This window comes from Coturnix japonica, chromosome 6, assembly GCF_001577835.2.
Source record: "Coturnix japonica isolate 7356 chromosome 6, Coturnix japonica 2.1, whole genome shotgun sequence".
NCBI lineage: Eukaryota > Metazoa > Chordata > Aves > Galliformes > Phasianidae > Coturnix > Coturnix japonica.
This window is the reverse complement of record NC_029521.1, coordinates 5,661,928-5,687,177: the sequence shown is the minus strand read 5'-3', so window position 1 is coordinate 5,687,177 and position 25,250 is coordinate 5,661,928. Positions and strand designations below refer to the sequence as shown.

At 46.2% G+C, this 25,250-nt stretch overlaps 1 protein-coding gene across 3 annotated transcripts in view; it reads left to right on the top strand.

Moving 5' to 3' along the window:
* The window catches only part of PRKG1 (protein kinase cGMP-dependent 1), a 316,142-nt gene that overhangs the window by 4,435 nt on the left and 286,457 nt on the right, over nucleotides 1-25,250 (top strand). The window contains exon 1 of one of the 3 annotated variants that reach the window (XM_015866197.2): nucleotides 15,703-16,141. The exons of 1 other annotated variant lie outside the window; for it this stretch is intronic. In XM_015866197.2, the coding sequence (XP_015721683.1) occupies nucleotides 15,831-16,141 (311 nt within the window). In that variant the 5' untranslated portion in view covers nucleotides 15,703-15,830. Of the gene's footprint in view, nucleotides 1-15,702; nucleotides 16,142-18,907; nucleotides 18,928-25,250 lie in introns of those variants that run through there. One more of the 3 variants, XM_015866199.2, reaches the window with a different exon arrangement.

Here is a 25,250-nt window from a genome sequence, read left to right as displayed (position 1 = left end):
CCTGTCCGCCAGCGCTTGCCATCACAAATAATGATGCTTATCTTCTGGCTTAAACCCACATTTGAGACAAAACCCAAGTGCTGTACAAAACTCCATGCTACATAATGAAGCACAGCTCTCTGATCCCTCCCCTACTTGGAAACCTTTATACATTTTACAGGGCAGTGCATGAAGAACTTGTAAGGGAGGTATGTTACAGGTAACAGCAGGTGACATCCAAGCATTCCCGATGCACAGTGATGTGTAATTTGAGTTAGATGTGGTAGCAGAGTATGAGCTGAAGATGTAGCTAAGCTTTATCATATGTTGTTTAACATTTGGTTTGGTGATTTGGAGTGATACTGCTTTGTGTTCTTTGTGTTGGAAATTCCTCTAAAATCCCCCATGGTAAAATCACATTGATATTTTAAATATTTCAAGTGGCCAGTGCGTGTATAATCCCTATTAAATATATATGTATATATCTGTTTGCAATGAGGGATCTGGCTCAGAATCATGTAATTCTACTTCCCATTAGGTGATATTTATGCCTGTGATATTGCCACTAATTCTTTGAACTCCTTAATGTTTCACATGCAGGAGATTGGCCCCAGGTGAGCGTGTCTCCAAGGGAGGCATTCCTGCTTTTCATCTCCCAGCACTTATCACTGGAGGGCAGTGGTGTCTGGGAAGATGACTGGAGGAAGAAAACCACAGATAAACAACGTGGCACAGCTCCTGGAAGACAAATACAACACATGCTGCAGGATTAGAGTGAGGATTTCAGAGTTTACTGACATGGAAAGACCTTCTGAGCAATTTAGACTCTGCATGAAATACCTGAGCTTGTTCTCCACAGCAGAGGGGAAGGGGCTGATTTGGGTAGCCTTATGGGTCCCTTATGGGCCCCTTCTAATTGGGGATATCCTGTATTTCTATGATTTTAGGGTTCTGTGAGATTAGCCTAGAAACCAGTGCCGCAGTGTCTCCTTCCTACTCATGAGACTTCTGAGCTGGGACAAGGAAATGCAGCACAAAAATGCCTTGCTGCACAGCTCTGCCCTGTGTGATTTGCCCCTTCTTTCTGCAGTTTCCTTTTAGTTCTGCTCACACAGAGATGCAAAAGTTACAGGGTCACGGAGTCTCTAATGAGGGGCAGCTCCACCAGTGCGACAGTGAAAGACCAGGAAGGTGGGTCCATTTGCATTCCCTTGCAGCAAACACCCTGAGCATTTTCACATGAGCACCAAAGGCAGTAAGAACTGTGTTTTTTATAGTCACATCTTGGGCTACAAACAAGACTTGAAAGCCTTTCTCTAGTGAAATCCATGGGGATTTGGAAAACAACAAAATGAGAGTGTATTTTCTTTTCTTTTTTTTGCCTGTTCTTTTCCTGTTGGCTTTTGTTTGGAAAGCAACAGTCATCCTATAACTATTCAAGGGATATTTTAATTTTTCCAGTTCCTCAAACAGCAGATTACTTTGGACAGACAAGTAAAAATCCTTGTGCTTTATGCAACAAACAAACAAACAGTTGACTCTGCCCTATATTATCCTTACAGAAAAGCTTTAACTGCAGAATCACATCTTGCAGAGACAAGCATGTGTCTCAGTTTAGGTTCCTTTCATGACCGCAGTGTGGAGGTCAGCAGTGTCACGAGAACTTTCCTTTGTGTACTGCTTTCTTTTATGATTAGATCACTGATAGAATGGAAATAAAGTTGTTTACAGGAAGATAGCGGGATATTTATCTCCTCAAGATAAGGGTCTCCTGAATGTCTCACTTGGATCTTTGTGTTTTTCTGGTATAGATGCACTCATGGCATTCACTAAGCAGCAAGGAGCCTTAGCTGTGCTTGCAGCAGGAGAGCCCTTCTATGCAGGTTGATGCTTTGTCCAGCTACCATAACCTTCAATTAAAGAATTCAGTGCCCAAGTCTGCAACAGAGCACACTGAAGATAGGGGACAAACATGGAGCAGTGGGAGAAATGTGAAGTCTGAGCGTGGCAGACAGCAATGAACCAGACTGTTTTATTGTAGAAAAGAGGAGATGATGGTTAATTGGTCACAGTGACAGTGGGGAAGAAAACGGGCTTTATGACTCTGAGGTACATTGTGTGTGCTACAGATATGATTTATATGAGTGTTTCCAGTGCAGTGAGGAGGAAGATGGAGGATGTTACAGTCCTGAAGCAATTGCCCATAAAACTAGCCACAGTTTCACATTCTTTTTGCTGCACCTGCTTTCAGATCCTTAGAGTTTGCATTGTGAATAGCAAAAATACGCGTGCTGTTCATGTCCTTGGCGTCTAGGGGTTGAAAAAGATTGAGCTCTCCATGATGGGGCTCAAAATCAGCTCTGAGTGAGGAGGTTCTCCTTGATATTGTATCCATTCCAGGTCACGGTGGGGCTCCAGCTCCATCAAAAAGAGCCATGGGAATGGTGGGGGTGAAGATGGAGCCATAGAGCTCGTGCAAATGGAAAACAGCAAGAGTGACCAGCTTTATAGGGAACATTTTCACAGTTCCCTATAGAAAAACACTACAGGTGTTAGAAGATATTTTTATCTGTATACTTGAAAGCATTTTCCTTTAGAAGTGAGTCCCTTTGCACTCATTTTGTGGATGATGGTAACGTGAATAACCTACTGGTGGTTGGTGTGCTGGCTGGTAGCAGGGTCAGGAAAGGAGCCTTGTGCCCTGCAACTTTGTGGACACTGCTCAAAGAGAAGCATTCTTTAGGGCTGTGCAAGCTATACTTGCAATGTTTTGCTTCTTTTATGCATCTCCTTTGCCAGCTTCAGCTGGTGACGCTGTACAGAGTGGTAATCTTAAAATCACCGTCACATATCTATCTGACTTCAGCTCTCTCTGCAGCTCAGAAAAGCACTATTGAATATGTAAAAAATTAATATCAAAGCAGCATTAAAGGCTTTTATTTTTTTTTCCCCTCACTCATTGATTTTTTTTCTTTTTTCTTCATGCTCCATTAAGAAATCTGTCTCAAGGTAAAGGGAGAAATCTGTCCATCCCCTTTCATTGCATAATGAGTGGCTGGGGCATTAGCGTGGTGTGTTGGCAGTCAGGCTCTCTTTGCTTTACTTTGATCTGCACTTTTTATTATTGATGTCCAGTTCTGGGAATGACTGGGCTTCCTTCTGGAAACACAGACCATGGTAACCCATCTCCCTTGCAGAAACCCTGACCTTTTTATCCTGTTGGGCGCACACAACTCAGCCATGGCAGAGCAGAGGGGGCTGAGCCAAAATTACATGTTGTCCTTCCCCTCCACGTTAATCAGTAAAATACTTATTTAAATTTCTGTGCTAAAGTCGACGTTCTTTCGAGGTAGGAAAAGATGGCTCAGGTTGTGTTGGGCTGTGTTGGTTCTTGATTAATCTGTGTCTGTGTGGTAAACTCTGTCCTGGTGAAGATAACCAGCTCCTTGCATGGACTTTGTCGTTCCCCTTGCCCATCTCATTAGGAGCTCTTGCACCTTTTCAACTGGAGTGACCCATCTGTGCTATTGCTACTCCAATATGAAGGCCTAAGTAAAGCCAGTTTCCTCATTGAGCGTTAGGTTGGTTGACCAGCTAGCATGGGAGTCTGCTGGGGGAAACAGTTTTCTCATTCTGTTGCTAAATATAAAGCTGATAAAAATCGAGTCTCTTTAATTTAGGAGTTTTTCAACAAAATTTAAATAAAACATGAGAAGAGGGACAGAAAAATCACATGACTTTAGTGGTTAGTTGTCTGCTTAACTTATGTCATTAATCTCCCCGAGTCATGTTTCTGCAATCATTTTGCCTAGGCAGCATGTGAAACAGTCTGTTTGAGCTACTTCTTTCCCACCACGAATGTTCCTCTGACCCCGTCCCGGGCCTGTGATTCATTAGGAACTGGAAGCAGCAGTTATTTGCGTGGGTGTTGAATTTACTCATCATGCAATCATTTTCACATTGTGAGGCATAATATGGAGCTGATAAAGTCTGTACATCTGCATTCTGTCTGGGCTTCCGGGCCAAGAAGTCTGCAGGATGTTGGACTGACAGCATTAGTAAATTCAGCGTGTAACTGTGATTTACAGAAAGAGGCTTTACAATTGCATTTGTATTCACGTTTGAGCCCTTTTACCGTGCCTGAAAGATATTGAGTAGCCAAAGAATGAATGAAAATGAGTTCATTTTTCACAAGTGTTTCTGTTATAAGGCCAGTGAGTCCAGCTGTGATCATCTAGCCTGACTTAGAGGAGATGGGCCATTAGCCGTTGTGGAAGTTTTGTCCTCTCCAGTGTATTTCTGCCTTAAAAATAATAGCAGTCATAAAAAGTATGGTTGAAAAGTTCGCTAGGGACTAAGAGAACACCACGATCCCTTGGGAAGATGGATTGCCCTAATAGCTGTGCCTTAAACATTTGTTTTGTGTTTCAAGCCTGGGTTCATCTGGCTTGACGGCGCTGCTGACTCCTGCCACTGCTGCCTGTGGGGTGAGCTGTTCACTCTCATGCCTTTAACCACCACTGTGCCAGGATGAGAAAATGTCATGGTTCCTTGGTCCACCTTTCTTTCAAAAATCTGAAATCTCAGTGTATTAAGAATTGATGAGGGGCCTGGAGCATCTCCTCTTTGAGGAAAGGCTGAGTAAACTGGGTCATTTTAGCCTGGGGAAAAGAAGACTGAGAGGGGATCTGATAAATGTTTATAAATATCTAAATGGAGGTAGGAGGCAAATGGGTGAGGCCAGGCTCTTCTTGGTGGTGTAGCAATAGGATAAGTAGTAATGGCCTAAAACTTGAACGTAGGAAGTTCATGCTAACATGCAGAACTTCTTTATGGTAATGGTAACAGAGCACTGGAACAGGCTGCCCAGGGAGGTGGCGGAGTCTCCTTCCATGGGGATATTCAAGACCCATGTAGATATCCCTGTGCAGTGTGGAGGAGTTGTACCAAATGGCCTTTAAAAAGGTCCCTTCCAACCAAATGATTCTATGATCCTAGGAATCTTATTTTGTCTGTCTGTAGACCATGTGCTGCTCTATGTTTTATCTGTTAAGACGACGACCTATAGAACCATTTTATTTTCCAAGGATTTTCTGTGGACTTGCCAAACAGTGATATTTTGCCATCCAAATGAAGATATGATTGATGGGTTTCATTGCTGTAAATTAAATTGGCAGCCCTGCCTGTGGTGGGGAGGTTGGAGCTTGATGATCCTTGAGGTCCCTTCCAACCCAAGCCATTCTATGGTTCTAAGAAGTGCAGATTCCAGTGTTGTGCTCAGGTGGGCAGGAGACAATTCTCTCTGCCCTCTGATGTCTTGGCAAATTTGTGCTAGTGCTTTGATTTGTGCTATAAAAGCTCTCATTTCTCTCATTTTATGCTGACCCCTTTCTTCTCTATCTGATGCCTGGTGCTGTAAGCAGAGGTGGTCCTGATGTTCTGCTAATGAAACTATTGAGGTAATGATTTCCCAGGGAGTAGGGAACATTTTCCAGGCATTACCTTGGTCTAGCCTTCAGCCCCACATGATGATAATAGGATAATTATGAGCCATAATCATGTGCTTAGACACCGCTTTCACTACAAGCTGGTTGTTCCCAAGGAAAGGAAATGTTGTCCTATTGCCTGCTGCTCCTTAAAACCTTCAGGCAGTCTCCCATGTCTGCCTTTACAAACATAGCTCTCACTTGTATACGCTCAAAGTTGTATGATATTTATTCAGCATAAAGTAATGGTTGCGTTTATCAGTGTGATAAAGTAGGTCTTGTTGCACAAAAGTAAATGGTAGGTTACTGATCTTTAAGCAACATGAAGGTTAAACACAGATTTTCCTCTTCTAGTATACTTCGCATTTGATATTATTGCACTGCCAGCAGGCTTATTGCGAGACACGGTGCAGGCAGTGTAGGACTCACACCGCAGGAAGTTCTGACATTGGGTGAAGCTTTCTTCAAGTGGAGAACAGTGGGGGTGAGTGCGTGGGATACAGCAGTGTGTGCATATGTATGACGTGGTGGAAGTGGTTGAAAACAACCTAAAATACAGTATTTCAGCTGCCAGCAAGCGGAGGGAGGGAGAAGCTAGAGGGCTGCAGGGACCCCAGGCTTTCCAGAATAAGAGATGCTTTCAGCCCTGTGCCCCCAACCCTCTGCTGTTGTAAAAGGACTCATAGAGCAGTGGCCTTTAGCAGCTGGTTTGCATAAGGTAAAGTACACAGCAGGCAGTGCTCCAGGGTGCTGAGGGTAACCACACCCCCCGGGGAGCTGGAGGATGCAGCCAGAGGGACCGGAGGAGCTGAAGGGCTGCACTGTTCAGACACAGGTATTTATATCTGCCAAACCCCTGGGTCAGAGCTGCCAAGCTCCCAAACAACCGCATGGAATATTTTCCATGGTGTTGGGGGGGAGGATGGCTGCTAATGGAGGAGGTGTTGGGTGGATGCGATGTACTCCCAGTCCTCTCAGGGACACAGTGGAGGTTTTAGAGCAAGATCAGTGTAGAAAAAGAGAATAAAGCTCCTGGTGGGTGCTCTGAGGACCATGCCACAGCTGTGTGGATCTTCCTTAGGGAGAAACCAGTGCTCTGAGTGCAGTGTTCTGGTTTCTAGGAGAGAAGATGGTTACACGTTAACAGGGAGGTGATGTCTGCTTGTCTACAGTCTTGTCCCTTAAAGTGCATTGTATTGATAAAGAAGGAGAGATTTAAAAACAAAAAGTGTTTGGTAGAGAGATGCAGTTTTTCAGATTCCTTTAAACTGCATCACCTGTAAACCATGGATGTTGGGGGGATTTAATGCATGGCCCTTTTGGTGGCTAAGTGCAGCCTCCTGCTTCCCAGCCGTGATCCCAGCTGAGGTGGGGCTGGCTGAGCTGATGGCTGGTATGGACTCCAGCAGCTCAGCTGAAAGGCATCGAGGTATAAATAATTAATTCCCACTAAATTATTCAAGCTGGAAATACAGTACGTGAATCTAGCAAGCTGACCACGATAAGAATGAGTAATTAAGTTAATTAACCCATAAAGCATGTAGCTAGCAGGAGCTGCAATTAGTTCATGTTTTAGGCTGCCTTAGGTGTTTAGGAAGAGAAATAAGGCACCCTGGTATAAATTGCAGTTACAGTTATGAGTTAAATGATATGGTTTGAATGATCTACAGGCAAAGGGCACTTGCCTTTCATCTGCTTTGTGCTCAGGCCGCAGGCTGGCCCTCTCCCCTTTCGGGTGGAAGCAGGTATGTTTGGTTTATACAGCTTTCATTACTGCTCTCTCCAAGTATTAGTAGCGCAATGCAAGAAGCTGTTCTCTAGATGTTCCACTTCTGCTTACTTACGCTGTTTCTTTCCTACATGTCACTGAATAGGGAGATGAAGAGAGGAAAAAATCAATTAAAGTATTTCCACGAAGATCCATTAGCATCATGGAAGGAGTGCTAATAACAATGTGCAAACTGAAGGTCTAGTTTTGCAAATATATGTAAGTAGCATCGTGCCACTCAGTGGGTAACAAAACCCAGATGTACAGTGAAATGCTTTTCCAGTGAAAATAAACCACCACTTAGTAGTTAAAAAGGAAAAGCGTAGCGCTAATTCAAGGCTTTGAGTTCAACAAATTAGTGTTAACTGAGATTTTAGAGCTGGAAACAGTGATTATCCAAATGTTCAGCTCTGTCTGCATTACTCTCTCCAGTGGAGGAACAACGCTCAGCCTGCAGAAAGCAGATTTCTTCCCCAGAAGATTTGAAATAGCTGCGTTCTAGACAGGTAACTGATTTTCGCCTTCAGATGGAAGTATGCACTCTGGCTTCTGAGGTATACCAATGAATATGTACAGATTTGGGCCTCTTTTTGTGTGCATTGTGTTTTCCCTAAAGGCATCATGCTGAAAAAAGTATCTATTGCTTCTGATTTAAATGAGGAGGCACCTGCCACCCTGACTCCTTTCCATAAGGCTGCTTGGGTCTAAAGGAGATTCCCCGAGGACTCCAGTTTTGTTTTGCTCCTATGTCTGCAAAGTCCATGGTGGTTAATGAAGGTATCGCAGAGGTGTTTAGTGGCTTAGCCTCAGGATCTCCCTTCCAGTGTCATGAGCTGGGCAAGGAAATGGATTATCTTTGCCTACAACATTAACTGGTACGTACTATGACTTTTGGCCGCATTCTAGGCTGCCCTTACTTGGCCAACAAAAGAATTCGGTTCTGTGTCATTTTGGTCTGAGGGTAAATGCATTACTGTGAACTATTTGATTTCCCTCTTAAAAACATTACCTACCCTGTCTCCTAAGAATGCCCTGCAAAATACGTAAAAGCTTGAAGGGAAAATGCAGCTGCTTAAATCTATTGTTCTAGTTGGGCTCCCGTATCGATTCTTTCCCTATAATTTAGTCTTCTGTGCTTGGCATTTGCTGTTCTGCTATCCCGTCAATACTAATTCTGTCTGGAAATTACATTAAGTTTAAACAAGAGTTTCCCTGCTCAGGAGTACAGAGGAAGTTAAACTTTGGAGTCTGGGAGGTTTCTTTGAGGTGGCGGATCCCCTATCAATTGCGGGGATAGCTGTATGTGTGTGATGGTATTAACATGAGTTGAGTTTAGCTGTGATATATGTTGAAAATAAATCCTTTTTCAGATCGGTCATGTTTAGCAATCACATTATTCTGCTCAGTCTAAGAGAGAGATGCTTTGGTTTATGCATTTTGAGTTAACGTGTGTGCCCAGAATTGTTACATGTTATCAGAGCAAGTATTGGGTTTTGAGCTGAGAGCCAGTAATGAGTGTGAATTGATGAGCTCCTAAAGGCTCATGTATCAGGCCTATTAGTAATTCAAATCATGGATTCAAATGTTCAACAATCCACCTTACATATCTCTTCAAGGGGAATGCACATGTGGGTAAGTGTAACCCATCTAAAATGTGAGGTTTGTGGGTGTAGAGATACTGTACCTTGGGAATAGTTAAGGCTTTGCCCATTGGGTAAACTGAATGATAAGGAAAGAAGGCTGTGAGTTTGATTACTGCAAGGAATGTAGGGAGGGGCTGCACTGTGGTTTACATGGATGTCCTCTTTTGTAGAAATAGGCCCCACAAAATGCAATCACTTCATCACTGTTATAGCAGTAAACTCATTTAAAACTTCCAGCATTAGCCATGCTCTCTTGCTGAGAAAGCAACATATCAGAGGGAGGCTGAAAGTTGGGTGTGATCAATACTCCTGCCCCTCTGCCTTCTTCTTTTTTGTCTTTTTCTTTTCTTAAATACATACTTATTTTTGTTTCTGCGTTGCCTTTTGGCTGACTTCTTGTTGGCGGCTATTCGTCAGTATTATTTGATGTGAGCTCGCAGTGCAGCAGAGGGCAGCATTACTCCTCATGTGCTATGCTCCAAAAAGAAAAGAGAATTAAAAAGCAGGGGGAAAAAGAAGAAGAATGTGGAGAATGCTGCGCCTGCCAAAGCTGCAGGCCATGTAAGGGAACAGAGCGGGGCCAAGTACCCACTGAGCAGGGTGAGGGCATGCAGTGCTACGTCATGCCCAAATCATGGGCTGAAGGCTGTTGTTGTACTGATAGCCACGGCTTTTATGCCAAAAGAAATAAAAAGAGCAAGAGCTGCTTGTGTAAAATAGACTTTTGTTTGTCTGCAAAGGGGATTTTGGAAACTGGTTGCGAGTTTTCATTCTTGTAGCAGAGCAGATGCACAAAGTGTGTTGACTGTGCCACGCCACAGGTTTTTATGCTGCGTACTGGGATTGAGCCTTTCTATTCTAACAGCATGAGAAATGCTCGTAGCATGTCAGAGGGTTTGAAGATGAGTTTGTATATTGAGCTTTGCGCAGACAGATTGCATATATTAAGGTTATTTGGATTAAGCCGTGCAAGTAAAGGATCAAGATTCAGCAGAACTTCCTTCTAACAGGAGGTTGTAAGAGATTGCAGCCAAACCTAGAATTGCTTCCTAGGGCAGAGAAGCAGCCCCCAAATGCATGTTGCCTTTACAGCCTCATTGCTCACAAATGATTTTTACTCCCAGATTTGAGGGGTCTCCCGTGAGTCAACATCATGAAATTTCTGCTGTTCTCCACCTGGATCATAAATTAGGAGGTGGTGGAGAAGAGTTCCAGTAGTGAAGCTTTCCAGAGTGTTTCATGGTGGAGAGGAATTGCCAAGGTGAAGCTTTCCAGCATATTTCAACACAGACTTTAGTTCTGTGCAAGACAGATGGTCACAATCAGACAGAACAAGACGGAGATGGAGTGAGAAGGGGGCTGGGGGTCCTGGGCTTTCCTAGCCCATTTACCTGTGGTGTGCACAGGGGTGGTCACAGGGCTGTGCTGATTTGGAACAGGACTTGCACATGAGAGAAAAGTTCTGCCTATCCCCTGATACACACAGTGCAGCAAGGCAGTCAGTCAAAAGATGTTGGCAGTGTGTAGGAAATCAAGCGTTGGTGGCCTCTAATGCTCCGATGAGTAGAGCAATCAGTTTGAGCAAACTGACAGAGAGGATGCTGTGAGCAAAACGGTTTTGTACACAGTTAGAGAGCCCAACCTGATGAAGTTTCCCCAAGCATGAATAAGAAATAGCCGTAGAAGTCAGTGAAGCGCCGAAAAACCTTTGTGAAACCCAATGTGAGCCCCTGCTTACATCTGCCTGGATGATGCACAGACATTTCCTTGGTATCCTAATGAGCTGGGTCCTCTGTGGGATGCTGCCATTTATTTGGAGCCGTAAATGACCACGAGCATCGACTCGGAGCACAAGGCCTTTTAGGAAATGGATTCTGCAAGAGAAGGTTTAGCGCTGCTAAGAATTGTGGACGTAAACGCTTCCAGAGACATGAATAACAGTCTGGTATTGTGGTAAAATATGCCTCATTGCTCAGGATGTGTTGGGGTCAGAGAAAGACTTCTGGGTTGAATCCATTTCTAGAAAGGCAGACAACTTTGAGTGCAACTTACATTTATCTGTAAGAAACAGCAGTCTGTCCAGTTGCATAAAATACAGGTTTAAATGTTCATTTTGTGCTTGTTTTTATAAATACTTGAAACATTCAAATGATATTTTATAATCAGTAGAGGAATTAATTTGATTCCCTAAAGAGACAGTGCGGCTGCTCGCAATGCATCAGTCATAAAATAATGATAACACACTGGCTATTTTCATACTGGTCACAGTGCAATCCGTGTTTATTTCTAACCCAGTTTTGAATATAAATGAATTGTTTTGAAGGCTGGATAGATCAGCACAATGCGCTGAGGCAATTACGGCAGGTGACTGGCACAATACTGGCTAAGGGAGATAAGAAATGCCACTGGGCTGGGAAGGGTGAGGAGAAGGGGGTGCCCAGGGCTGTCAGGGCTTTGCCACGGTTACAGCTGGGGAGCAAGGAACAGCATCAGGCAGCCTCAAAATCGTATGGTAGGAATGAGCCACTATGGACTAAAACAATAATAGCTGGGGGGGAAGTAAGTCTGTCACCATTTATGCCTTTCTGAGTGCTCTGATTTTGACCTGTGGTGGAGAAAAATCAGTGAAAAGGTGATGGAGGGTTGAAGTGGTGGAGGATGTGGCTGGATGCTAAAAGCTGAGTCTTTGTGGGGTTTTATAAGTATACTAAACATCTCAGGCTGGCTACAAGGCAAACATCGCTTTTCATCAACCCTAGTTTTTACCAGCATGCTGCTGAATGCCAATGCAAAAATCACCATCTCTATAAACATACCATGAGATGCTGTTACTGCTAGCCTGAGCCCCACGGAGCCTGTGCACAGAGAGATGAAGGTGTGATCCCACACTGAAAAGGTTAGCAGGAGCAGCGGGGTGAGTGCAGAAGGATGGGGTCTGACCCCAGATGCCCCATTGAGCACCCAATTGCTGGGATCACATAGAGCAGAGTGGTCAGACCCATGTTCTGTATATGTGCCTTTCCAAAGCAACATAATGCTAAAGTGTCATGGGGCATATGTTTGGCAGCTGGAGGGTTTCTGGATAGGGAATAGTAATGATTGAACGGTCATGTGCAGTTTCAAAGCAGCAGCAGCAGCTCTGATGCTCAGTTTCTGCCTGCTTGCAAAGGCTGCAACTTCTAACCAGAGTGAATCTGCTTTGCCAGCTGTCAGTGTTTTCTATGAACTTCTCTTCCTTTATATCCTGTATATCAGGGCTCCAAGAATCTTTTCCCCTACAGTTAGTTTAATTGGTCCCTTGGATCATTTGCTGGTAGCTTAAGGCTGAAAGCAAGAAAACAACATTTCCAGGGCTCTCCTTGCCTAAATGCTGCTTTTGCTCTACATAGTTGGTACACTGGGACTGCTGAGAAAAGCAGGGGCATAGCCAGTGTCTAATCGTAACAAATGCAAAGCAGCACTAAGTATTTACTTTGGTGGTTTTTCGGAACAAGTTGCTGTTTAACATGAGCTTAACACAAGACTTCTTAAGGAAGCTGAATCATTTTGAAGCTTAACCCAGCCTGTAGGGAGATGTGCCTAGGTCTGGCCTCACTGGGCATCCAGCCCTCCCATGAAAAGGGAGGGAGGGCTGAAACTGCCCCACTGTATTGCATGGGTAATTCTGTGCTGTTTTACACTTATCAGGGCTCATCAATTTGCTGTGCATGACACCAGCATTCATTTGTGCGTTACTAGGTATGCCCCTAATGTGATATAAAAAGCTAAACGTTTTACCAATTACAGTACAGCACATTATTATTCCTTCTTTTCTTTGCAGCATGTCTTTTTTTGGTACCATTATTGGACCTTGGGGCATTTTTCTCATGCACTTTATTTGCTCCAAATGATCCTTATACTGGGAAGATTTCCTAGGGCAGGCTGGAGCAGTTGCACTCTCCTTACAAGAGCTTTTTCTTAGTGCTTCTTACTGATAATGGAAAAAATCTACATACTAAATGGGAAAAAAAAGACCAAACCCTTGAGATGATCCATATGAGGTGTTACTTCCAGCACTTAGGACTCAATGGGGTTTAAGACATAGCACTGGGCTGCAAGAATTCCCAGCCCTGGGTTCTCTCCATGCTTGTGATGGGGAGGGACAAGTGGGTCCGGCTCTCACTTTTAAAGGCTCCAGAAAGAACCAGAATGAGGAATGTCCAATGCCAGGAGAAAGCAGGGCTTATTTTTAGAGAGAAGTGGGGCTGAAATACTTTCCAAATAATGCTAATTCCTGCTCCGTAGCCTTAGCAAGGCTTCTTTGATACAGTAGGTCCAACTTCATCATCATCCTTTGGGGCTGAACTACTTCCCAGCCCTCCCCTTCAAATCTACAGGACACAATGGCTCCAGAAGGAGGTTCTGCAGGCAACTTGTTTGAGGTAAAAAGTGCAAAGAATGGCCAACTGTCCTGGCAACGTGGGAAGGTAAAAAAGGAGGAGCTTGTTCACATATGGAGCTGTACCCATTGCTATTGAACGCCATCCCTCTCCTCACTCTAAATATAAGGGAGATTATAACCTTGGCTGCCCAACACATGAGTTCTATGCATGTGTTTGCCTGCTTGCCATCCTGCATGCTACTTGAGCCTGACGTAGTGAACTCTGGGAAGTGCTTGCAGAGTGGGGAGCTTTTTTGTTTGTAGAAAGGCAGCTGAGTGGGTACATTTGGTGGCAGATGATCCTTGAAAGTGAAAGCTATTAAAACTCAGGAGCTGTGCAGAAGGGAATTAATGTGAGTACATCAGTGGCATGGATGGCACGGCTGTGTTTTGTGGGGCTGCCTGAGAGCCATGCTGGAGTGTTTTGGGACAGGTAGGCTGCAGATGCTCTATTTGGTTTTGCTTCTTTGGGCAAAGCAGAGCACAGCATTACAACTGGGTAGAAATGTGCTTTTAGGATGATGGTTGCTCCCTTAACAAACTGCACGCAGCCTCATCCCATTCTCCTGCAGCCGAGCCAGTCGATGCATTCCTACCATTCTTCTCTGCAAAGCCATTTCTTTCCATTCAGGGGCTCAGGAAGACAAAGCGGCTGCTTGGAGAGCCAAAGATTTTTTGATGGGAACATGGAGTTGGGAGCACTGGGACAGGAACATTTATGTTTATTGGAGGGGGGTGGTAACACCTACCTGAGGGGTTCCTTGCCAAAAACAGGCAACCTGCTGCTGCCTTCGGGTAGCAGAGCTCAGCTGGCAGCTTGAGAAGGTCTATAGGGTGCTTCACTCTCTGGCAACCAGGGAAGACCAGACATGAGTTTATTGGTTATAGGCACAGATCTAAAATCGAGCCCTACAGTCTTTCCTCTAGGCCTTATGCAAACTTGTCTTCCACCTGTAAACCAAGATTTCCTTCACGTATATTTAAATTCCATGCCAGTTTTATTTCTCATAATGTCTCATGTTTTTCCTCTGCATCCTTTCTTATCTCTGTAATGTTGGCTCAGTTGCAGGCTGTGCACCTCCAGTAATAACTGAGCAGCGTGGTTTTGCTGCTTGTCATTGAGAAATTATGCATGAGTTTCCCTTAGGGCTGTTGTTCTCCGGGAGCCTGGTGGGCTTCAGCAAACTGTATCACATGCAAACTGTATCACATGCAAACTGTATCACATCTTCCTGGTCCAGGGGGACAAATCGCTTCTGGGGGAAGGAAAACAGCAAGATTGTAAGCACACTGGCTTGATGCTATTACATTATCTTTGTTTATCATTGACTTCTAGTTTGCAGGCAGCACATGTGCATCTATTTAACACCGGTCATATTTATAAATGGAAACGTTCAGAAGATATTTGGTACTTTTGTTCCCGGGGAGTTACAGAAGGTTGCAGTGGAGGGGCTGTACAGAAAGCACTGCCTGAACTTAAAGCGGGGTGGCAACCCATGAAAACAGACAGGGACACAGGAGTGTCAAGAAGCAGCATTTTTGCACGTGCATCTTGCAAGAGGCAGGAGGTACCGAGTATGTGCTCCAGGTTTGTGAGTAGAGCCCAGGCCCTTTCAAACAGCAGAGCTGAACATGGAGCAGCTGCCGTTCCTCGTCCAGGCCTGGGGGCTAAGAGCTGTGCTGTCGTGGTGCGCAGCTCCGTTCCTTCCATGCAATGGTACCAACGTGGCTCCTCGATTTGTTGTTTTTGTGTGACAGCCCCATAAACAGCACGGCACGGGCAGAGCCCTGCAGCGCAGCGGTTGAATAAACCCTGCTGGGTTCGGGACGGCAGAAGGCAGCTTCTGTTGAAGCAATGGGGCTACGTGGAACCTACTGCCCTGACTTCAACTTGTCTTAGTGCACTGAGCCTCACACGCCCCACCGACCGGGCTCGTTCCAGCACAGCCGCTTGGCCGCTATCCCCATTGAAACAGCCTGGCTGCGGGAGCCGTGCCACCGGGAGCAGAAAGCCCCGATTCACCAGTTTATTAATAAAGAAAAGTACGAGGGGAGGGCTCAGCGTCAGCCCCAACGCTCGGTTAGAGGTGAGCGCCCGCCGCCAGGCGGGGACCCGCCCAGCCGCTGCCGCCCCGGGGCCGGGCTCTCCGGGCTGCCTCCCCCTGCCAGCGGAGGCCGGGGAGGGGAAGGGGGGGGTGGCCCGGCGGGGGCTCCCCCCGCAGCCCCCGGAGCTGCCCCCCGGCCCCATCAGGCAGCACAGCCTCGGCGCGTTCGCCCCTGCCCGCCCGCCCGCCGCCTCCCTCCGCCCCGCCGCCCGCCCGCCAGCGCGTGTGAGCTGCCTCCCGCAGCCTCGCAGCCTCGCCGGGCGCAGGCGGATCGGGAGCGCCCCGCGCCAGCCGGCTCCGGGGCCGCCGGGGGGGAGGGGGCGGGCCGGCCGAGGGGCCCCGGGCCGGAGGGGCGCGGGGAAGTTGGGCCGAACGTCGGGCGGCTCCCGGTGGAAAGTTGCCGGGAGAGGCTCGGGGCTGAGCGGGAGCATGGGCACGTTGCGGGATTTACAGTACGCGCTGCAGGAGAAGATCGAGGAGCTGCGGCAGCGGGATGCGCTGATCGACGAGCTGGAGCTGGAGCTGGACCAGAAGGACGAGCTGATCCAGAAGCTGCAGAACGAGCTGGACAAGTACCGCTCGGTGATCCGGCCCGCCACGCGGCAGGCGCAGCAGCAGAGCGCCCGCAGCCTGCAGGGCGAGCAGCGGACCAAGCGGCAGGCGATCTCGGCCGAGCCCACCGCCTTCGACATCCAGGACCTCAGCCACGTCACGCTCCCCTTCTACCCCAAGAGCCCGCAGTAAGCAGCGCCCGGCCGCCTGCCCGGTGGGAAAGTTGCGAGCGGCGGGGCTGCGGGAGGGGCCGGGGCGGCTGCCATCCTCGGGGCTTCTTTCCATCGGTACCGCAGCTCTTTAGTGGCCCCTCGGCTCCGGGACGCGGCCACGTGTGGCACCTGGCGAGCGCCGCTTCCTGCCGCCGAGCGGCCCCGGACCCCTTGCTCTCCAACACAGCGGAGCCGCGCCGCTGTCGCGCTCCGGCCGCTCCCCATCGCTGCCCCGGCACGGCGGTACCCGGCCGCCCTGCCCTGCCCTGCGCTGCCCCGCCGTCTCCTGGCAACCGCCCCGCGAGGATGGATGGAGGGAGGGAAGGGCGGCCATCGCCCGGCCCCGCCGCCGCCCCGGGACCCTCTTCCCGACTCCCCCTTCCCGCCGCCGTTTCTCCGCAGATATTTTGCCCTTTTAAGGAGAACGGCTGCGGCTCAGCCCGGCGGCGGGGAGGAACTGTGGTAGACCCGCAAAATGCCCCCAGACACCCCAGGAAGCCGGGGGGGGGCGGCTGCTGAGTACCCCCCCCCCCCCCCGGTGCCGGGCAGCTGAGGCGGGGTAAGGCGCTGCTCCGTGCTGCCAGCACACCTGTGTGCCTTTGGGATGGGGCTGCCTCTTCCTCAGCCACAGTGCACACCAACCAGTGCAGTGCACTGTCTGAAGCAGTGCTTGGTTTTAACCTCCCATGGGCAGTATTAGATGCGTGGTCCCCTTGTGCCATTTCCAGTGCTCTGAGCTAAGTTGCTGCTGCACACCTGGATCGCTGAGGTGGATCAGATGGCCTGATACCTGTGAGGCAGTGCTAGGTCTGTGGTTGTTTCAGCCACTTACTGAGTCCATGGGGCACGGCACTGCTGAGTGTTTTCAGTAGGAGCATCTAAACGGAAAGGAAGATATCCCTGTTTAAAAGTAAGCTGTATGTTCCGCTCACCAGGAGTGCTTATGATGAGAATCCAGATGAGCTGCTGTTAGTGGTGTCTGTGCTTGGGAGACTGAGGAATTGCACCTGGCCTAGTTTATTGGGATCATTAATACCCAAATAATGGGTTTTCTTGCACCTCTGTGCACGTGTTCACATGGAGAGTTTATGACTCAAATATGCAGAAGGACACATTCTGCTGATTCCTTCTGAGTTATGAGACTAGTGAGACATATCTGACCTTTCACAGGATCATTAAGGTTGGAAAAGACCTCTAAGATCATCTAATCCCAGCATCAGGAGCGGCACCTTTGTCAGCCTTTGTTTGCAGGGTAACTAGAAAAGAAGTTGTCTGAAGTAGCTTTTATTTCTCCCATCGCAGAGGTTGCCAGAAGTGGCTGCAGTAAGTGGGTAAAGACCACAGAGATGTCTGGGTGTTTTTCTCTGCTTGAGAAATGCAATGACAAATCTTTATCTCCCCTCCATCTCCTGGGATTGCTGCTCTGTTTGTTTTTCCACACCTTTGACCTCTCACGGGATATGTTCTGCCTGCTAACAGCCCGCCAGCATTGAAGTAATGCCGTGAGACAAAGTTTGTATCAGCACTTATTTCAATTAAGGTTTTCCAAAGCTGCAGACTGAAGAGTTACATTCTGAGTGAGGAACGGCCCAGCTGTTCAGTGAGATGTAACCTTTGTTTGCTTTCCTGTTTATTTAGAACATAAAATAATTTGCTGATACTTATAAATTGTATCTATTCTGTGGTACCTAGGAGTGGCCCTAGAGGAACCATCAGCCCCTCTTCATAAAGCCCACGCTTTCCTTTTTCTAAAATAATCCAGACAATGGTTGCAACATCGTCCAACCGGTCAAACCAGAGATTGATAACCTGTGATCTGAGAGGGAGACAACCGCTCTGGAGTGATTGCTTCCTGAAATGTAGGGCAGGAGCTGTGAGATCAGGAGAGGACTGGTGGCCTCTTTAGTTATGTCGCAAGGGGGTTTTGCTATCGTGCTGCAAAGGCTGTCAGCAGCCATGGATGTAAACAGGCAAGGGTGATGCAACCTTTCATTTTAATTCTGTTTGAAACTGGAATTCCGTGTGATGTGTCCAGCCACCAATTGAAATTCGTTTATGATTAAGTAATGAACTGCTGGAACTGCTTTTATATCTTACGTGATAGAATGCTGATTCAATCTGAAAGTAGTTGAACATTGTTCTGAGGAGGAATCTGTGTGCCTGGTTCTGCTGCTTCATGCTTAAGCTGCTGCTCTGGGTACGTGGGGCCTGATGCCCACCCAGCAACCTGGTCCTACTTGTGAGGTGGGCCAGGGCAGCCCTGCAGAGCTGCCTCATGAGTTGTCTGTTCTTCTGGCTCTTCTGGCATCCCACCTGCTTGTCTTCCCCTCCCAGAGCAGCTCGGAGAGCAGAGCGTCACACTTTGCAGGGATGAGTTTCCATTGCAGAGGATTATATGCTTCCTGACAGCAGTTTTACATGCGGTGTGTCAAGGACAGTGCAGAATGCGAGTCAGTCAAATGCTGCTTTCCTCTGTTTTGACAGGCCAGGTTTGGCAGCAGCAACGTGCTGCTGGTGGTGGATGGGGCTTTCCTATGCATAGGAGCACTCATGTGACTCACACCTCAGGCTTTATGCCTTGCAAAGCTGCATGGTGAGGTTGCTGATAGGTTCCCTCTGCTTATGAGTCAGCTTCCCGAGGCTTTGGTGGCCAGCGGTGGTGAGAAATAACTGTTGTATTTAGTTCCTGGGCAGGGGACAAAGATTTATCTCTGTTGGCAAGCAGTGTATGGGGCATCTCTGAAATAAGCTTCTTTAGGCAGGTAACCTTTATGCTGAATGCAAACTAATGACCAGAGATGTTTTAGTTAGAGGAAGGGTCAAAAATAGGGTATTAACACCATCCATTTGCTTTGTGATTTTCTGCCTGTCTGCTGATTTCACTAGGGAGGGTAGGATTAAACTTTGCTGCCATTTCTGTTGCCTTTGCTTAGTAGCAGTAAGCAGCACACGCTCCTCTGAATTGCTGCCACTTTTGGATGTTAATCTTAGCAGCAGAGCGTAATACACCAAGTTTTTAAAGCACAATCGCTTTTGCTCAGAAGCTCTTTTGAAATTTTAATGATGATTCTATGCAAAACAAAACTATTTGGCGAGCATAGTAGCTTTAAGCAAGCTAATAGCTCCTAACAAAAGGCTATCATTAACACAGAAACTATTTTTTAATTGAAATACATATCTGTAAGTTCACTTTTTTTTTGCTCTTCTCTGTATTACTGAGTGTTGGTGATAGATAGTTCTAAAGTAAAGCACAAAGCTTCAGACTGGTTGCTGCCACAACAAAACAAACTAAAACTCATCCCACAGTGGCTCGATATGTAACGGTTTCTTTGCTTATAGTGCTTGAAATGGGGTCTGTGGGATGCCAAGAAGTCATGGAATGTGCACCTTATCTTAAGGTAAGGGCTCCCAGGAAGCTGCTTTGATTTACTGTCTTAAATGACACCCCTTGCTGCCTGCACTGCTGGTATTTCTTGACTCTGGCTTTTTGTGGTGCCAGAATGCTTGCTTTTGTAGCTGGCTAAAGAATAAATATCTGTATAGATGTTTTTCAGTTGCTGCTTTGACATTTCCAGGGGGTATGGCAGTCCATGCCGTTTTGTGCAGCTTGTTTTTGTTTGAAGATCTAAAAGAGCAGGAAAAAAAAAAAAACAACCCACAGAAGTGTGTGCTACACTGGAGCCTAAAACAACTCCTTTCTCCAATTGTTCCTTTATCCTTTCCTGAACAAATATAGAAAGTGGTGTGGTTGCAAGTGTGAGCACCGTTTTGATACGTGTTGTGTATGCTGACACCCTGAAGTCTGAAATTGTATTAGGGGTCTCTGAGAAGCAGTGGAACAGCATCTACCTGGGAGGGTTTGTGTCACAGAGATAGCTAGAGCGTACTTGTGAAACAGCGAGCATAGGACTTGCATTTTGCAATGTTCATGCAGTCACTGGTTTCCTTGGAAACTAGTGCCTGAGCACATATAGCCAAACTTGAACACTGGTGCATGGTCTCGGAGCAGAAAATGGGCTCCCAGACTTTAACATTACAAAGTAGCGTTAGGGTTATTTGGTTTTTTTGTTAGTAGCAATCTTGGAGTAGGATATCCCTGAAATGGGGCCCCTACTCGTACTGCTGCATTTTTCCTATCTGGATCTGTGTTTTGTTCTCTGAATTCCCCTTTTTGACTTGGTTTGTGAGCATATTTGTCGGAGGTGTTTCCTGTTCAGTGCACAAACTGTGTTAGGAGAGCCACGGAGCAGCTCTGTGCTGTAGGCTGGAAATGGCTCTGCAAACTCTCTAGGCAGACCAGCTCATTTTCTTCATTACTGATGGTGGGTCATCAGAACAAGTCAGAGAAGTCTTCATGTAGCTGTCTGGGTTGTCTGGAAGGGAAGCTGTGCCTTGTAGATGCCCAGGTAGTTTGCTAAATGTTATCATAGCCATGCCCCCTGTGCAGGTTGTGATCTCTTAGTGCTTCTTACTACTTAAAGTGCCTGTGTGATGTGAACTTCACACAAAGATCCGCTGGGTGAGGGGAATTCATAAGTGTTCTTGTAATCCACAGACTAAATGAGGCAGATAACTTTCTTGGTGGGTGATAACTCTGACAAACAGAAGAAATCAATTGCTGCGTGACTCAAACAGCACGTTGAGGCAATAGGCAGGAAGTTAACAGTGGTGTAGTTAAACCAAACGTGATGCAAATAATGCCACACAGCTCCCAGTTCAGGCTTGTTTGAAACAACCTTAATTGTCTTAATTGCTATTGATATGCTTTGAAAATCGTGTCCCCTAGGAAGCTGAGAAATTCCTTTAGTTCAAATGGAAGATTGTCTTCCTGAGTTGGAAATACGTGCACAAATACATACAATTGTTTGCAGTGCAGTTTCAGTATGATTTACATTGGTAAATTTCTGTAATGGGTTATGAGCAAAGCTTGTAGCGGTAGCTAAACCTGATCACATAGAGGAGATATGTGTTTTTTGATAATTACTATGTTTTGCTGTAGTTTTACGGTTCTTTTTTAATTAAGTGAAATAGATGAATGGTTTTGGCCCATGATGAATGGCACAGTCCTGAGCCGTGTTGCTCATCACTGCAGATGTGGTCTTGGTGACAGCTGTGCTAACAGCTCACTTTTGTTGTCTTTGGCCAGTCTGCTGGATACCTGCTGGGGAAGCTGCACAGAGATGAAGAGCTGGCAGCAGCAAGAACTTGCTGAAGCAAGACAAGCCTTAGCCTCAGTTACTTCCCCAGATCTCTTCTTCATTCCTGCACCTCCTTCTTTTCCCCCTTTTCCCTCTTCTTACAGACGTCTGCTTATCTTTTCCCTCTCAGCCCCAAAGCACTTCATTCTGCTAAGCTGTCCCATCTGTTAGGCTTTCCATCTCCCTAAGAAACCCCCCTCGTTTCCTCTCTACATCAGCAGTCAGAGAGCTTCCAGTGGCTGTCACATAAGATAGAGCGGGAAGCTTGATTTTCCTGACAATCCAGCTTTTCTGTTGTGTCAGCTTGCACAAAATCAGTGTCTTGTGGCTGATGAGATGTGATGTCCCAGGGGCCTCCTGTTATGGGCAGACAGCATTTCCATCAGGTTGGGTGCCTGGACCTTGCTCAGCTCAGCCAAAAGACTGATAGCTCACATTGCTGCCATGAAAACCAGCACCAAAACAGACAAGCAGCGACCTGTTTACTTTGCATCGGGGCATTCAGCGGCAATGGCTTTGAATTGTATTGACAAAACGTTGCGGTGCATGCAGGATGATGGCAGGATGTCATTCAGCTGTTACTCGATATGTCTTGGTCCAGTACCGAAGTAAAGCTGAGGGTAGCTGTTGTTACTTGTCCTCTTTGCAGTTCCTATAGACTAACAGTCATATCTTGCTCGTGGTCAGTGTGCAGATAAAACACGGACTAAGCCTCAGTTAGATATGGGGTTTGTCTGCCTTCATGCCCGTACATCATTCACTGCTGAGTGCTCTCCTGGTGCTGTTTATCAGGACTTGCTGGGCATTTAAGAACTAGTTGAGCCAAGTGTATGTGCACATACATATTTTCTTCCATACACGTCTTTGCACTTTTAAATCTTGTTAACAGAGCAATTGCACAAAGGGGAGAAAACATCTCCTGCTCATCAGATACTTGATTGCTTTCTGTTTTCCCAGTAGAAGTGCAGATCTGCAAGGCACACGGGAGAAATGAAGCGTGGAGAGATGACGGCTTTTCTCTATTAGCAGTATACCCAACACAGATGTACTCAGATACTACGATAATGAGTATGTTGGGGGAGCTTAAATAAGGCAGATACTCTGATCTTATGCGAAGTTCCCTTGGTTAGAGCTTTGTGTGCAGTTTCTGAAAGGAGGAGGCAGCCATTGAGTAGTTACCATTTGAAGTTAGACTTGTTTCTGCAAGGAGATATTTGAACTTTTACAGCAGTTCTGCATGGAGAAGAGGCACAGGTGGTACAGCTCACTTACTTTGTTGCTTAACTGACTCTGACGTGGTGTCTCGGAGCTACAGCTTGCCTTGGCATAAAGAGCTCATGCGGCCTTTTCGTTGGCAGTGGCGCAGGGATCTGTTGCAGTGTGGATATTGTGTTGCAACCCAGCAGTCTTTCATTAGAGGAGTCCCATGGGAATGCTAACTATCTGTTTTATTTCCCTCCATTCATTAGCTAGATTTATTGAAGTCCCTGCAGGAGGGCATGCACCATCAAGGGATGCTTTCTGCAAACATGGCAAGCCTGAATGCTGGAGCACAAGAGCCAGTAATGGTGACAGTGGGATGGGAGTGTACCACTGCTACTGGTTATGTATTAGGCACTGGCTCTATTTCTTACCTTTGTTTTGATCAGCAGTTCCATCCACAAGCTACAAAGGACTCTTTCTATTATAGATTTAACCAAAATGAACCTGTTCCTTCTTTAAAAAAAACAAAACCAAAACCTGTATCCACTGGAAGAGGCTCTTGATGCAGTCTGTGATGGACAACACGTTATAAATGAGAGTCATGTCATTTGTTAAACTCACTGGACTTAATGGCTGCAAAAATTTGGTCTGTAAGGCCAGTATTAAGGAAGGCAGCTGTTGAATTACAGTCAAATTTTATGTGTATTGGAGACCCTTATAAGGCTCAGATGCTAGTTCCTGAGTAGCACCTACAGGGGAAGTAACAGTGTAGTGCCTGTCTTACTTATGCTCTTGTATGGGTTTGCTTCCTTGCACCAATGACTTCTGCTTGCTTTCAACCTTCCAGGTCCTCTGCAGATTTTTGGAAGACCTAAAAGTCTTGGTTTTTTTTTACCTGCTTGTGTTGGTGATCCTGGGATTGCTCAGCCATGGCCATTGAATACCTTGCTACCATTTTCTCTGGTATTTTCTCTCTCAAGTGCGCTTTTCTGCAGTACATATATTGAGAATAAAGGGCAGCTACCTCAGCAAATTAGCGTGAAAGCATTGGAAAAAAATTGTAGAGTATGGTTTTATTTAGGAGTAAAAAATTGCCCTTTGTTGCTTGTTGCCTGTGCTTTTCAAAAAGTATCTGTGAGGGTTTCTGAGAAGTGAAATGACTTGTCTGTGCTTTGGCACTCAACTAAAAAGGTAAATCAGATGCTGCATTGACAGAGAAATATATGATTGAATTTCAGCAAGCAAAAACTGGTTTCAGTGATAATGGATAGAAAACATTCTGTGTAGGCCTAACTCTACGGTGTGGTAGATTTTGTTGCAAGAAAGGTGCATGTGTGTGAGATTCCATTGGAAACAAACATCTGGGAGGGGTCGCATGCTTTTATAACCAGCAATCTTAAAACACTGAAACCGGAAAAAGTTTTGTCACCTTGTGATGTGTTTGATTGGGTTGTCAGAGGCTGGGTTCCCAGGCAGGAAGGTCTGAGCAGAGCACATTTGGGTAGGGGTAAGAGCCCATCCTGCTGCTGGAGCTTCAGCTGTAAGCTGCCTTTTTTGCACCCAAGGCTCGGATGGGTGACCATGGCCACTTGTGGCAGAAATTGGTTTCGAGGAACAGAAGCAAATTCTCCACCTGAGAATATAATATATAATATTATATATATATATATATATATAAATAATAATATAATATGATGCTAAGCTGGCTCCTTACAGCCTCTAAATACAAACAGAATAGCGCATAGTAGAGGAAAAAAACATTTGCTGAGTTAAGTGGGCTATATTTAGGTGCCAAACAAACAGAGTTCTGCTTTTGACCCTCCTCCTCACACCCCCAAACCCGCTTTTTATACTGTCTGCAAATGTCTTGGCTGTTCGTGGCTTCTGTTCTCTGCAAAAAGAATAATTGTGAGCAGCAGAGAGAGGACATCTGTTACAGCTGAAAATAAAACAAGGCAAGCTCTTAGGCGTACATCCCCTGTGTCCATCCACACTGCTCTCTCCCCTGTGAGTGCTGCATTTGTGGCATCTTGTAGTTTCAACACAGTCGATGCTTAAAACAAAACCCCTCTAAACTGTCCTCTGTCACCTGCTTGATCCAGACCTACTAATCTGTCCATACGTTTTTGCCTCATGATGTATCTGGGATTAGAGGTGAGGCATTAGATGTCACACCTGTGCAGGAGGAAGCAGCGGGCTGCAGGAGCTCCTGTCTGCCCACCACTTTGTTCTGTCTGCCTTTCCATGCTGATTAACAAGCCTTTGTAAGTTCCTAATTTTTATATCCCAGAGAGTATGTTAACTCTAATTCCTTCATAAGCATTAACACTTGGTGATTAGAAGTTAGGTTTCATAGCTAATTAAATAGCAAATGACAAGGCAGAGCCTTTCACAAAGGGTCACTTGAAATGCCTGTGCTCTCCTTTATTGGGTGTTCATTTTCACAGGAGGATGAACTTTCTCCATGTTTCCACCTAAATAACAGAACTGAGTGCAGGTGTAGGTTGACAAGTGGTTTATCATTTTCTTATTAACCAGAGAGTATATTGCACAACAATACTGAAAATATATGTCTTCTTGCTGTTGGAGATGTCCCTGGTGTGTGAACTGCTGACAGTTCTCAGTAGCTAAAATTCAGTTTGGTCTGTGTATTCCTAAACCCAAAGGCTACATGGAGCCCAGCT